This window comes from Eupeodes corollae, chromosome 1 (assembly GCF_945859685.1).
Source record: "Eupeodes corollae chromosome 1, idEupCoro1.1, whole genome shotgun sequence".
Lineage (NCBI taxonomy): Eukaryota > Metazoa > Arthropoda > Insecta > Diptera > Syrphidae > Eupeodes > Eupeodes corollae.
In genome coordinates, this window is record NC_079147.1 from 236,836,011 (window position 1) to 236,852,023 (window position 16,013).

At 36.2% G+C, this 16,013-nt stretch overlaps 2 protein-coding genes across 2 annotated transcripts in view; both read right to left on the reverse strand.

Annotated features, from left to right (window-relative positions):
- LOC129940208 (exostosin-1) overlaps nucleotides 1–16,013 on the reverse strand; it is a 494,844-nt gene that overhangs the window by 105,174 nt on the left and 373,657 nt on the right. Inside the window, exon 5 of the mRNA XM_056048470.1 lies at nucleotides 931–1,050. Coding sequence (XP_055904445.1) covers nucleotides 931–1,050 — 120 coding nt within the window. The remainder of the gene's footprint in view (nucleotides 1–930; nucleotides 1,051–16,013) is intronic.
- On the reverse strand, nucleotides 4,324–5,242 carry LOC129940209 (trypsin beta-like). Its single transcript, XM_056048471.1, has one exon. The coding sequence runs from the start codon at nucleotides 5,218–5,220 to the stop codon at nucleotides 4,390–4,392; it is 831 nt and encodes a 276-aa protein (XP_055904446.1). The 5' UTR covers nucleotides 5,221–5,242; the 3' UTR covers nucleotides 4,324–4,389.

Below are 16,013 nucleotides of genomic sequence, written 5' to 3' on the forward strand. Positions count from 1 at the left end.
AAACACAAAGTATTCTGAAACACACCTCCTCATAAATTTTCAGTGTTAGGCACCAAGAGCTATAAATCAAAATTTTAAAAGTGTGTAGTTATATTTCACTTAAGAATGCAAAGACTTCAAATGAATGCAAGAACTTCAAGTGAATGCAAAAACTCAAATGAGTGAAATCAATTGATTGCATTCAAATGATTTGATAAAAAATGATTGCTGTCTTAAAAATGCCAAATGATGGGAGATTGCAAAATTGTAATTCCTAAGCTTTTCGGGAATTCAATAAATTGAAGTCACAGAAGATTGAATTCCTAAAGGATTGCATTCTCTTAAAGCCCGTTGTTCCAAACTCATCCAAACAAAATCTCCGTTAATTATTAAACTTTGTGAATTTAAAATCAATTATTATTAAAAAATTAAACTTATACAAGTTGTTACCGTTCCCTCAATTAGAATGTCACTTTTGACGCACCCTGTGCATATTGTAAAAATATAAATAAAAATAGAACGAATAGACAAACTTGAATAATTCTTCTTCTTTTTTTCTACCGTCCATGTCGTATCCCATGTTATACCGTTATAGGACGTATGGCATTACATAAGGATAACAACATGCATCGTTCTCGTCATCATCCTTGCTGGTATCCTTGGTGGTATGTGGTTGCTTATTGGCGATGCGATGGCTGATGGTAAAAAAGAATCCACTGTGCAAGGACCTTAAAGTTTTCAACAACAAATTCTGTTGCTGTTGTTGTTATGATAACCACCACCAAGGAGAAATAAAAATTAAGGAAGTTTGTAAACGGGGTATGGGTATGGTTTTCTTTTTTGAGAAAAATATAAAAAAAGGATAAAAAAAAACAACACAAAAGCGTTTATCAATAACACACTGAACATACACTTAATATATGTACGTATATCAAAAACACACAAACTCACCTCAAAAGTTGTGAAAACAATTTTCTCGATCGATCCAAAGTACCGTTCCCATAGTATTTGAGTTTGCTGTCTGAGGGCCAGAATACGGTTGACGGGTATCGACCGCACCACTTCAGGAACCTGTCAAACGATACAAGATATAGATATATTTTTAGTTTCTCTCTTTTTGATATTTGTTTAGTACCTAGTGTTTGAAAAGGAAGCTATAAAGAGTTAAACTTCTCGAATGAACTGGAAAATTGTGCTTAAACTCAAAGAGGATATTATCAGACAAAAATATGGGTATACTCGTGCTATAGAGGTTTATACGAGTACCTAGATACTTTTCTTCTTCTTAGCTTAGTTCTTTTTTTAAAGAAAATGTTTGGGATTCAGGATTATTTTGTAAGGACGAAAGAAAGATACGGAAAATGTATTTAATTCAATTAGGTCTCTACATGGCGGGTACGTGTGTCGATACAAGCTTCTAATGATGTTAAAGGAAGATTTTTTAAACGTTTGGCTTTTAATATTTTGAAAAAATAATTTTGAATAAAAACCTAAAGGAAATTTTCATTGATGTCAATATTAGATCTCGATGTTTATTTTTTGAAAATGTTGTTTCACTTGATCCACCCAAGAGTTCCGGTTTTGGTATTTTTTCTAAGATGGCGCTGCGTATGTAAGTAACAACACTTTTATTTTAGTTTTCCAAGTCTGAAATCATCGTTTTGACTTTCGAAAAGGTTTTCGAATAAAAGGTTTAATTTGGTATATTGGGAGTTGTAAATTTTGAAGCTCTCATCTTTTGAAACTTGACAAGTAAAAACTATGCCATTGCTTAAAACGTAACTCGTCAATCTTTGGACTAAGGCATTCCTCCCTTTCAAGCTAATTTTTTTTTATAATAAACGCACACTTAAGGGGATATTACGATCCTTGCTATCTAAAGACTCAGTGTAAGCATTAGGAAAGGTAGAGAGGGGTTGAAAGGAGGTGTCAGTGCACATTGACTTTGAATTCCTGAATATTGCAGACAGAAAGAGTGGAAAGAAATTCTACATTCACGTAGCACGGCTAAAGAACAAATCTCTGTATGAGCATTCCTAGAATCGCGCTTCTAGGAATGTTTATCAGTATACCCTCGATTATACGGTTGAACTGTTTAAGGGGAGCAATGCAGCTGACTATTTCGCTAGAGCATAAACCGTTTAAAGAGGATGAGACAGGAAACTTTACGACGATGTTCGAGCGGCGTAAATGATCCTATGATGGTATTATCAAAAATAATTTTAAGTGCTTTTCGTTCAATGCTGTCCTTAAGTAAGTTGCAGGAGCACCAGATCAGACATGGGAGATATACTCAAGCTTTGGGCGTATATAAGTCTTGTAGAAAACAGCCAGATCAGAGGGGAAAAACAATTTCTTGCATCGCCTTAGGAAACCCAAACATCTTGCGGCATTTTTGTCGACATAGCGTATGTGATCGTTCCACAAAAAAAGGTTGGTGGTAAACATACCGAGAATATGGAGGCATTAAATTATACTCGGTTTATTATTCCCCATTGCACAGTGCTGTTTATGTCGGAAGTTAATGAGCTAATCATTATTTTGTCGTTGCAGTTCCACATCCGAAGAATGGGGACGTGATTCTGAAAACGAGTATGAAAAGCTATTAGTACTATCGTCAGAGAAACAATCTACTGGATTAGAAGTTGCAGACATTAAATCATTAATAAAAATGAGAAAAAGTCTTGGAGATAGAACAGAGCACTGGGAAGCACCAGCATTTATTTTGTGATTTTCAGACTTCAAAACTTGCTATATTGAACGATCTTTAAGCTTATTACTAATTTAAAGAAGCAGGGATTCATGAAAACCGAAAGAACGTATTTTCGATAAGAGATCCTGATGCCAAACGCTTTTATATGCTCTTGGAATATCAAGTATCGATGTAAAGATTTGCTCTGCTGTTTGGTGAGATGGACCATGAGTCGTATTTTCGACCATTAAGAAGCTCTTGATCTTCGAGATATTTCTTCATTTGATATTCAGCGTTTTCATGACATTGTAAATAAAGGACCTAAGCGCAATTGGTCGGTAATTAGCGATCGCGGAAGATTCGCCTTTTTTTGGGGATGCCCTGGATAAATCCTGTTTTCCATCCATTCGGAAGACCTGAGGCGTAGAACAGCTGAAAAAGTTTACGCAGATGTTTTGCTGTTTTGCGAGCGTTGAAGAATACGTCTTCAGAACAATAGCGACAATACCATCAGGACCAGCGTATTTATGTATGTTAAGATCTTTTAGGATCTTAGAATTACAATGTATAAGATCATTAGCATTAGGCCTTTAAAGTTCAGTTCACATTAGACCTTGAGCTAGTCGATTACCAGCAACAGCGTGTGTTTGGCGATTGGATCCTTGAACTTCATTTAATTGATTCGTAGAATAGTTGAAATTCGGGCTCGGAAAGTCCAATAATGATTTATGAAAAGCTTTTGTATCCTCAAAACGTGGGGGTTTTAGTTGAAACTTATTCATTACAAAATGGGGCTAGTGCAACTCAAATGGCGAATGGATTGAACTATTGAGTAATGAATATTGGTTTTAGCCGAAATTGGAAGATCATGATGTGGACCATCGATTTTTATCAAGACTGCGATGCGTTGGCTCTACGTGACTCAAAATCAATGAAACAGTTGCAGTTTTGTAAGGATACATTCATGTCTATGTTATTTCTTGAAGAAGTAATCAAACTTAGGTGCAGAGATCTTTTGATATGAAACATTTACACTTTTTTCTTTTGTTGCATAAGTAAATGAATCTGTTTCCTCCAGACATCAAATTTTAATAGTTTCGAGATTTTTTGATAAATTTTCCAAAAACCGCTTTCGAAGTAAAATTTCTTGGGACTAAACTAATTTTAAAAAAACGTCATTTTGTATTGCTCCTAAGTTAAATTGAAATGGGTTAAATTTTTAACGTTTTAAATTGACATGAATAAGGGCAGAAAAATACTTATTTTAAACATCACCCTTATGGTCTAAAATAAAGTTATAGAAGAACAACACACTGTTCTCCGATTTTTCAGAGTTGAAATTGAAATTCTATAAAAAAAATAGAAACAAACGAGCCCTGCAAGATTTTCTCCAAATTCCGGTTGAATATATCAGAAAATTGGAATCACTCCCAGCTTGTACCACTCACAGCTTAAACGAGAGCTGCCCGAGCTGATAGCTTTCTGGCCATAAAATGTTTTAGGTTCGGTTTGTAAGTCCATTTAATTTCCGACTTTGTAAGGTTCTAAGATTACTTGAGAGTTTCAATTCAATAATCTAGAATCCTTACGAAGTGTATCACCACAAAAGCTATAATTCTTTATTTGTTAGGAATAAGCAAAAAGACCAACAATTTTCGGAATAAACAATTTTATTTTTCAAACTGAATTTAATTCAAAGCATTATGAGCGATAAAGCCTTAAGCGTTAGCTTGAACCCAGGACCTGAGTGCAGCAACATCGGAGTATACACCTGGGTAGTTGGACTGGGCACAACCATATCCCCAAGAAACAACACCGACTTGAACACCGTTGGCAACCAATGGGCCACCAGAATCACCTTGGCAAGAGTCCTTACCGGGAGCAGCAGCGCAGATCATGGTCTCTCTAATTTGACTGGAACCGTATGAGTATGAGCTTGAGCCACATTGTGACCTGCCAACAATCTTGACGTTGACTTGTTGAAGAGTTGCTGGAATGGAAGATGCACCAGATGAACGGGTACCCCATCCAGTGACGACAGCATTGGTTCCATGAGCTGGGGCAGAGCTTGCCATGGCAATTGTCCTAACGTTGGAGTTGAGGGAAACAGCAGAGCTAAGATGAATAACAGCAATGTCGTTAACCATTGTCCTGGAGTTGTAGTTGGGATGGTTCTTGAATGAAGCGACTCCAACAAGAGCACCACCATTGTTCCATGTGGATGAACCAACTCGGACCTTGAGGGAACTGGCAGCAACGTTTTGTAGACAATGAGCAGCTGTGACGACGACGCGGTTGCTGTACAAGCTACCACCACATGAATGGGAGCCACTTCTTTGCAGCGAGATCTGGTATGGGAACTTGGAGATTGATGCGTCTTGACCGCCCACAATACGACCGTCCAACTGGGGAAGAACTACCAAACCATCAGGAATGGGTTCAACCAAGTCTGGGATTGGTTCGACAACATCTGGGACCGAGGACTCTTCGGGAATTGCAGCTCCCAGAGCGCAAGCAAGTACTGACAACAAAACTACAAACTTGAACATATTGTGTTAACTGATACCGTTTTCCGTTTCACATTGGGATTTTATACTTTTCTGTAAGGCATACTGCCATATGCACCGTTATAAGTGCATTCCACTTCAGCTATACTAATCTCTTGTCTTACGGATAAGGAGGTTTTTCCTAAAGCTTACCAGCGGGAAAGATATCATTATCATGTTAAGTATATTTATTTTCGAAGCTTTTAAATGTAAGCACTTGAATTTGAAGTATTTTTACGTGTGGCGGAATTAAATTTTTCATCAAGTGCCTGGAATGACAGTGATTTTTAATCGCGTGTGTACTTAGACAGTTAAACAAATATTTACACTTATGGCTCTCAAGAAATCGCAGTTTTCAATACAATTTTAATCGAAAAAAACCGTACGTCAGTAAACACACGCACTTAAAAGACAATTAAGATTGTATTGCCTTTAAAGCTTAGTAAACTGTAAAGCTTTCAATTGGCAAATAATTGGGGACATTACAAAAATAACCGAAATCGGAAAATCCAAAACAATTAAATTTATTTGTTGGCATAATGTTCCAAATTGCTTTTGTAACTTTGATTAAAAAACTTTGACGGTTTTGAAAAATTTGCAGTCAATATTTGACAACTCACTTTGTTTTTATTAGATACTAGTCTAGTTTCATCAGATCTATTTTCAACAAGAGCCATCTACTGGCCTTGAGCCCCCAGAAAGGATTGGAACACTTGTTAGGTTACTAAAAACTAAGATGAAACCAGCTTAACTGAAAAGTCAGGTCAAGATGGACGAGTGAGTTGAGTGAGGAATTCTTTACATTTCTTTTTGACCGGTTGCCTGTGTATTAAAATGCCAACTACAGGGAATTAGTACTCGTGGCATGATGGTTCCTGTGTTGGACTGTCTTGCCAAAGATCTTGGATTCGATCTCTGATTGTGCCACATAATTGACAATTTCTCCAAGAGTAATTCCTGTCATGAAAAGTTCACTCTCAAATAAGCCGTTCGGATTCGGCTTAAAACTGCCGGACCAATCCATCACTTACAACAGTACTCAGACTCTTCATTTTCAATATATACAGACGACTATTATTTCGGTTTCATGAAGTCTTGAGAAAAAATGATGTTTAGAATTAAAAATTCCTTAAAATCTATTGATAGCATATTGCGATATTATGAGCTTTGATACACTCAAACTTTGGAGCCGGATTTTCTAAATTTGGAGCATCTCAAAAAGCTGTTTAAACATTTTTAACTTATTTTTGTTCTTATCTGTCGGTAATCGTCAAAAAACACTTGGTGGGAATCTTACTGTACTAAAACCACCTGTTAATCAGGACCAATTTATAAAAGATCGAAACTTTAGGGAAAGTTTTTAATTTTAATACATTCCCATAGCTGTTAGACCATCAGATGATAAGGCATGGTTCTTCTTAATCAACCAACATTGTCTCGAACATAAAAGACGATCTCCCTTTCGGATTTTTACAAAACGATAGAAAAGTTTTTTTTAAATAAAACCAAAGCGGTTTTGGATATCAATGAAATTCTGTATTCCTGTCAAAGTACGTTCAATGCACCACGGGCAAGCTTGCAGAAGTTCAGACGCTGAACTTAACTTTCGACAGTTTTCAAGCATATATCGGCCGATACTGCGGCAATTTTACTTGCCGGTCTTGATCGTCACGGAAGAAGAGCGGCCCAATGACAGTACCTGCTCATATACCACACCAAACCGTAATTTGTCGGATGCAATGATAACTAATGGAGTAGGTATGTGTGGATTGCTGCCTGCCCAATACCGTATATTTTGTTTATTGACGAAACTGTTCTGCCAGAAATAAGCCTCATCGCTTAAGATGATTTTTTGATGAAAATCTGAATCTTTTTTAAGTTGCTGCTCAGGCCAATTCAACGCTTGAGAACGAGGTGTGAGAGACACATTTGAGCTTTCTGCAACTTAAGCCATTATTTTCGACACAACGGGCACTTCTTTATTTCACTTACACGGAAACATTTTCTACTGTGCTTGTGGATTCGAATTTTTCCAATAGACGCTCAATTATTGATCTACTAGGACGATTATGAGGACCATAAATTGGGCGTAGCGCTCTTAACGTTGCCACTGACTCCGAATTTCAGTAGTAAATTTTAAAGATTTCGACTCGTTGTTGGCCCATATATCTTTCCATCATGAAATGGCGAACCTTACTGAAGAGAAATGTTAAAAGAATGGCAAGAAGTATGGCATCGTGTGTTGTGTCCTTTGTAGTGTCTCTGTTAAGTCCCTGTACTAAGGGCCATTAATTATTCCCCGAAGGACTTTGTTTTGAAATTTTAGAATAGGTTCAGTATTTCTTTTCTTTTTTACAGCTCCATAGTTGGATGCCATAATTCCAAACAGGATTAAGAATAATAAAAGGTTGGTCCTATGACACTCCCTTGCGGTACACCAGCTTTAATTTTCTTCAGTTTCGAATACTCTAAAGATTGGGTTTGTAATCCCAAGTGCAAAACCTTATCAAGGGCTTGAGCAACATCTAAAAATTACCCTTTTTTTTCTCCAAGTGCCTTTTCCAACACATCCGTAATTCAATGTACTTGTTCTATCGTGGAATATTTATTTCTAAATCCAAATTGAAACTTAGAAATAAGTCTTCATTCTCTTATTATTTTGCAGTTTTTCAAAAAATTTGGTCATGACACCACATCAAGTGTGTTCTAAATCAAGGATATATTGGCTTGGCAGGGAATTAGTATCATACTTTCACGGAATGAATTGAGTCGCCTTACGCTTGATTACGGTCGGTAGGAAGATATTTAAAACTTATTTGAAAAGTGAGCGCTGTGAAGCTCAAATAGTGCGATTTTTGAAAAATAACTACACACGAATTTAAGCACCCAAAGATTTTGCTGCATGCGACATTGGGCAAACAATTCGTGAGACGGTCACTCATTGAACATTTTTCTGGGAAATTGAGGCAGGGAACAACGTTTCGGTCGGCGTTTAGATTTACAGAGCCATGTATTTGGACGATTTATGGTTCATGCAGAATGGCATGAAAGAAAGATGTCTTAAAAATTAAATCTTGATATCAACCTTCTTCGCGATGTCAATAGGCTGCCTTAAGCTGCAATTTTAAAATTTCCTATTTTTTTTTGTGAAAGACTGATATAATGCCAACAATCGAGAAATGATTCAATCACTTGAGGTCAACATCAACTAAGCAATCCTTTAGTTACAAGATTGATAAAATTCTCTTCTGCGGTTAAGCTAATCGACTTGAACGGAATAAGTTCCACAGTTTTCAAAGCCATCGTTTAAGCATTTTCTAGTACTTGGCTAAAGCTTAACACTAAATACTACTTGATCCTTTATGTCCAATTTCTGACTTTCTATGTGATCAACAATTTAATGCGCAATAAATTAAAAGGAAACTAACACCCAATTTTCACCCTCAAGGCAAGTATACGTTTTTGAATTCTTAATATTTATTCAATACAACCACCAGTGTGGGCGTGTGGGTGTTTTTCAACTTGAAAAATGTTGTGATATTTGTTTTTAATTAATCAGTATGCGTACCTAGGTCACAGAGCGCAAAATAAATAGGGCACCGTCTCCAAGGATTAAGCGTTAGTTTAGCCAACATTGAATCCTTAGAGAGATCTGTTTTTATTTTGTATTTTTTCCCATCAGTATTGTCTTCCGTGCTATTGGACAAAAATTGTCTTTTTTATTTTATATAAGTTTCGATTAAAATTCTAAACAGGATCTTAAACTTTGCTCCCAGATCTCATCCCGCAAACAATCTCATCGCAACGCCTGGCATCGCATGAACGATGACAAAAAATACCAAGTATAGGTATACCTGATGAATCTATATCAACTTAAGCTCCAATTCCCAAAAGAACAATAGCGATACATTAATAATTGTTTTGAAGCAGCAGAACCAACATCACACAGAACCAGGACGACAGGATAATATATAGCGGGAACGGTGTGATGGTAAAGCTGACAACAACGACGACGACGAGAGCAATTTGGATCATAAATTTTGGTTCCATTGGGAGGGCAGGCAAGGGAATTTTGCCAATTGTGAAATTAAATAGGATTAGTTGAACGAATTCCCAATCAAGGGATAGAGAAGCTCTCTAATTTAATTCCATGGAAGACTTCATTAAGTTGAAGCGTTTAAGAGAGAACGAAGAGAACGGTACATCATATTGTGTGCCTGATGTATAAATATCTATAAATGTATGTATGAAACAAACATGAACATGAGCGTACAGTTGCGGTAAAAAAAAACAACACTGAACTTTCTTTTAAATATTTTTAACATGTTTGTGGGATAAATTTATAGACCGATTAAGTAAAGATTGTGTTATATTGTGCTTCTTTTTATACTTACGAAGCGTCGGTGTTCAAGTTTTTTTTTAAAGAAGCCAAAAGGCTAAAGTTAAGAGCTTTCAAATGCTTGGAACTATACTACTAAGACAGTGTTTCATATACACTCTTTTCTTAAGGCTAAGATAAAGATTAACAAGTCACAAGTTGTTACTAAAAGAAGACAGTATAAGACGGTATTTTATATAACCTATATTAATAAAGGGTTTTTCAACAGGGACACTACAAAAGTAGAGCGACAGGGACAGCAAACGACGCCATATTTCTTGCCACTCTTTTGACATTTCTCTTCAGTAAGGTTTGCCATTTCATGTAAGAAAGATATACGAGGCAACAACGAGTCGAAATTATTAAAACTTACTACCGATATTCGGAGTCAGTGGCTTCAACGTTAAGAGCGCTACGTTCAATTTATGGTCGTCACAATCGTCCTAACAGATCAACAATTGGGCGTCTAGTGGAAAAAAAATTGAATCCACAAGCACAGTACAAAGTGTTCCCGGGCCAGTGAGATAAAGAAGAGCCGCTGAAGCTTCAGTTGCAGAAAGCTCAAATTTGTCTCTCACACGTCGTACTGAAGCGTTGGGGATCTTTGTGACATCGGTATAGCAAATTAAGCGAAAAGATCTTGGCCTACACCCTTACAAGATTAAATTGACGCAAGAACTGAATCCTTTTGAACATTAGAAGCGTCGTATGTTCGTGAATTCGGCCGATCAACAACTTGAAAATTCGGATTTTCATCCAAAAATCATCTTCAGCCATGTGGCTTATTTCTGCTAATGGCTTATTTCTGCTAAATAGCTTCGTCAATAAACAAAATATGCGGTATTGATCAGGCAGGAATCTAAATGTTATCCATGAGTTATCATTGCATCCCGAAAAAATTACGGTTTGGTGTGGTTTATGGGCCGGTGGCGTAATTGGACTGTACTTTTTCCGTGATGATCAAAAATGGCACGTTACTGTGAGTGGAGATCTCTACTATTCAATAATAACCGAATAATTTTGGCCCTTATTGGATGATATGGACTTGGAAGACATGTGGTTCCAACAGGACGGCGCGAATATCACAATCAACCGACCAAGCTTGGAGAACGTGTTATCTCACAAAATGGTCCAGTCGCTTGGCCGCCTCGGTCGTGCGATTTGACGCCGTTCGAATATTTCCTGTGGGGCTAGGTCAAGCTTATAGTATATACCAACATAAGCCAACTACGATTGATAAACTTCGCACGAATATCAAAAGCGAAATTGCAACAGTATCGACCGATTTATGCTTGAAAACCGTCGAAAATTGGGTTCAGCGTCTGGACTTTCTCAAGCATGCTCGTGGTGGCCATGCGAGTGGACCATTATGTGAGATAACACGTTCTCCAAGCTTGGTCGGTTGATTGTGCCATTCGCCCCTTCCTGTTGGAACCACATGTCCTCCAAGTTCCATACATAATATTATCGAACTTACATTCTCAGGAATACAAAATTTAATTGATATTCAAAGCCGTTTTATTTAAAAAAAAAAAAAAACTTTTGTAGTGCTCTTATTGAAAAACCCGATACATGTCTGGTATAACGGTACGGATAGTTTGAACTGTCCCTTACAGAAGTTAGAAAATGGTTTGGTAAGTCCGAGTTACTCTTAGACATTCATCATCATCGCCCATAGCCTTATACAATAAATCTCTAAATTTGTAACGATCGCAAGCCTTGGCCATCTATTTAGCACTCCAAGGCTTCGTGTGATCTTGTCTATGCCCTCTTTCCAGCTGTATTATGGTTTGCCACGCTTTCACCATAACAGGACTCAAGCTCATTTCTTTTAGCTCATATGAGCTAGGTAGCCAGTACACCGGAATCTACTGAGATATACCTTTAACTCAAGAGCACCTTAAAGATCTGAGCGCCTTTTACCCTTTCTTAATCGAGCTCAACGACATCGAGACATAACGCATGACTAAAGGTATAACTGGTCTTCTCGTCGCATAGGGCAATAGTGTTGATTCGATCCATATCTGCCGTCGGAATACAAAACCAACAAAATGGTTATCAGATTCGATATTAGAATCTCGGTACGTTCGTACCGTCATAACGCTCGAGAAGTGGGGAAACGGTCTATCAACACATGGTTACCTAACCTCGGAACAAGAGAAAGTGGGCAGCGGAATCAGGGGGGAGGGGAAGAAAAAGAGTGCTTCAAAGAAGTGCGCAACAACCCTCTACCAGCTGTGTTTGGAAATTCTTTAATACTCAAGGTTGATACCCAAACTAGCTAAAGGCAAAAGTCGAACTTGTGTTAATATTTCATCTCCCTTTATGAAATATCCTGTGAAAAAGCGCTGGGATTTGTATTCAGATTAATATATTCCTCGGCAATTATACAATGGTCGTGGCTACTGCAACGGCTGGTATTACCTTTTAATGTCTCAGGGATGACGGAGAAGTAAGGTTAAAGGAGCAAGAAAGACAATTAATAAGAATAAGGGTTCTATCACATTGATTTGGGAAGCTTTTCATTTAGCGGTTTAAGAAAAGTTAAGATCCTGGAGGATCAGATATTGCCTTTTTTATCTGAGGGAACGCCGTTAAAGGGAGCCTCTCAACAGGAAAGCGAATTAAAGTACACCCGCAAATAAGCTCAGAAATGTTTCCAATCAACAAGAACTAAATTGTACCTCAATACAAATTTTCAAGACTTTTCGACAAGGTTTGGTACTGGCAATCAAGTTGAACTTTTACGAAGTAGTTTGTTGGCCTTTATTCAAATTTTTGAAATAAAATTTTGAATCCGAAAAAAACATCGTATTACAGGATTTTTGAGCCTATAAAAGTTTATGAAATATTTTATTTTTCAGTAAAGTTTGTGATGGTTTTTCAAATTTGTAATCTTTATCTTTAATATTCAGTTAAAACATTTATACTATGTAGTAGAATTTTTGAAAAATCTTGATGGGTTTAACTGTCTCATATATATCATAAAGAAATCCTGAAACACACAAACTAAAAATGTTTTTAATAGAAAAAGACAAAACGAGTTGAAAGTAATTTTGTTTAACGAATCTGTTCTCTAAACAAGGATACAGCATCAAATTTTTGAAATATCAACATTTCGAATATATGGATAAGTGTTTGAAAATATTTTTCAAAGCCACGAAAGCATTTAACTCAAAATTTCTCAATCTGCGTTTGTTAAAGATAATAAAGAACCAATACCAGAAGTTCAACAAATTGCAAAATAAAGTTGAAAAAGGTGTAATTTTTAATTCCTTAGAAATCAGACACATGTATAAGAAGAAATAAATTGTATTTGAAATCTATTTCTTGTACATAAAGGCTTAAAAACGAATTGCTTTAATAGAAGACAAATGTATTCGATATTCCAAATAAATTCTTTCCCTTTATAAAATTGACGACGTTTTGCGGTACTATTTTTTTGACCGCAGCTGTGCGCCGTATAAATTTAGGTTGTTAGGTCAGGGTGATTGGATCGAATGGTTTATATATCTATGTTCACGAAGACGTCTATATATAGACTGGATGTGTGCCGGTATACACGGATGACACAAAAATTATTTATTATTTTGCACTTGGTACTCCATCATTATAATGTATCCAGGTGGCAGGTTGATGCCTTGAGCATCGATATATGACAATATAACATCCTGTGGGATATGTCAAATAGTTGAGTTGTCTATAGGTACACAACACATGTACCTAACCTACACTACACTCACATCAGAGGAGCCATATGCGTGGGTTAAATTGTAAAAGAATAGTAGAAGGATAATATGTCGGCCAATCAGAATTCAGAGGTTTTGACACGATGTCATCAATAAATGTTCCCTCGGGTGCTACATAATCCTGGTTTGGTTATTGATTGTTGGGATTTCGTGTGGTTATAAGAGTTTGAAGGTAGGTAAGCAACATATCTACAAATTTGACGCATCAGGTGGTGTTAATTTAAGAGGATGACTTTGAGGACATTTAATAGATTTATTGAGTTGTTTTTATTTTTACTTTTATTTTGTATGCCTGAAATAAAATGACTTGTGAATAAATCCGCGAAAAGTAAATAAATTTCAGCTTGCAAACATAAATTTTTGTGACAGAATATGTCTTTAATTATTATTTATAAGAGGCTCTTTCTTACAGACTCTTAGTTTTCAAATGTTTATGAGATATACTGAGACTCTTATTTTCAACATTACTAAAAAATAAAATTATTTAAGTGTTTTTTGACATTAAGGCTGAAAACTTTTCTATTTTTGAGAATATTTTTCTACAGATTTTACTGGTATTCGAGCGAGATTAACTCGGCATACAGCAAGTTAAATGTTTTATCTTTATAAGAATATATAATTTAACAAAAAAAATGTCTATAATATATTTGTGTACGTTTTTGAAAAAGCATGTATTGACCCACGTTTGGTGTTGAAGCCTCATTTAATAACACTGTTAAATGTTGTTAGTACGATTTCAACTTTGTTTTTGGAAAAGCGGTTAAAAAACAACCAAGTACACCATCAATGTTCGTTTCCCTTATAAAAGGTACAGGTATCAATACAAGTGAGTAAATAATTGAAATAAGCCAATCTACTTACATAATATTAACCAATCTACTCGGTTTTACTTGGTCAACCGTCTATGTTAATATTAACCAACCGACTTTTGTGAGTTCATTGGAATCAATACATACACATTTTGAAACTCCCTCAAAAAATTGTTGTGAGGAAATATTCAGGAAATTTAATGGCTATCAAAAATTGATCTTGAATCTAAGCTTAGAAGTCTGTAACTGCAAGTTTTAATATTAACTCAATTCAACAAATGTTGTTCGTAATAAGTTGAAACAACAGAATTCCTAAAGACTCTGAACATTGAAGATCGTGAAAAAGCAGAAATAAAGTTCAAAAGTTTTATGAACAGGTGAAACCAAATTCAAAAGTGCAAAAACCTTGAACCGAAGGCTGCAAACGAAAGTGGAAACATCATAGTAGAACCATTGTCAATGCTATCTTTTCTATATAGACGTTTTGGGGCCAGTTAAAGCTAGCATTGAAATCGATCCGTATAATTTTTGGAATCGGTATTTGATTATTTTTCCCTTCCATTAGGAATGAAAATTATATACTGATCGATCAGAAATCACACAAAGAATTTCTTTTAGGAAAAAAGTGAAATTTTCTATTTTCCGGACGGAAATTCATTTTCCTGAACAGCTGATCTTTTTATGTTCAAAAAAGAAACGAATCGTTGAACTGATTTGTGTTTATATTTCACACAATTTAAATGGCAGATTTCTGTCAGTAAAAGTTTTTCGGTGGATTTCAATCAGGAAATTTTTTTCAATGACAGAAATTTTTAATGAAAGCTATAAACGACGCGCCAAACAATTCGAATGTTTGTTTACAGTGATGAAAACTAATGATAGCGCATCAAGCCAACAATCTAGTCTTCCCGACTTGGACGAAGTAAAGATTACCAGATCTTAGCTAAGATCTGACAAAGCCGCTGGAACAGATGGTTTCAGCTGCTTTACATAATTTGGTTAGAAGCATTCACCAATTGAAGTATTTTCGTTAAAAAGCAAACTCGATGAATGGAATTTCAGCATTGTTTGTTCGATGCTGACAAAAGGAGACCCTCTAAACTGCACTAATTATAGAGGAATAAGTCTGCTTAACATCGTTTAAGAAACCTTTTTCTACCGTAATATGAGAACGTCTAAAGCCCATCGTCCACAACCTGCCACCATCAGTGTGCAAAGTCCATTGTCAGTGAAATATTCACATTACGACAGATCTTGGAAAAAACCCAAGATCATCAAATCGAAATCCACCATCTTTTTAACAAGCAATCAAAGTTTCGCTATTTAAAACTTATCATCCCCGTCTTCCTATACAGCTCAAAGGCATGGACTATTACAAAAGCGGATCAAAACATCTTGGGTCGTTCCGGGATACAAGTTTTTGATGTGATCTACTATCCCAAATGCATACAATTTGTGTGGAGGAGAACAGGGAACGACTTATACTTAACCAGAAGCTTAAAAACCCAACAACTGAGACGGTTGGGTCAAGTAGAGCGCATTGAAACCAATACTTCTGCTCGGAAAGTTTTGAGTCCGTACCCAAAGTACAGCACAGTAGAGAAAGATCGTGGATAAGGTGGCACGAATAAGTGTAGTGTGCAACTTTAGAAACCTACCTAAGGACCGAGGTAGATAAAGAAGTTTGTTAGGTGAGGCTCTAACACATGCAGGACTTTAGCTGCACCTTAAGTTAGTTAGTTCTATTTGGCACCCAACTATTTTTTTAAGTTTTGAAACATTAAATAAGTGCATTACAATTTTTTGAGCCAAGGAAGCTGTTGATAACTTCAACCATGATCCAAATAGAAGGAACGAATG

Coding starts and splice junctions, on each gene's coding strand:
- LOC129940209 (XM_056048471.1), bottom strand. CDS start 5,220: ATGTTCAAGTTTGTAGTTTTGTTGTCAGTACTTGCTTGCGCTCTGGGA.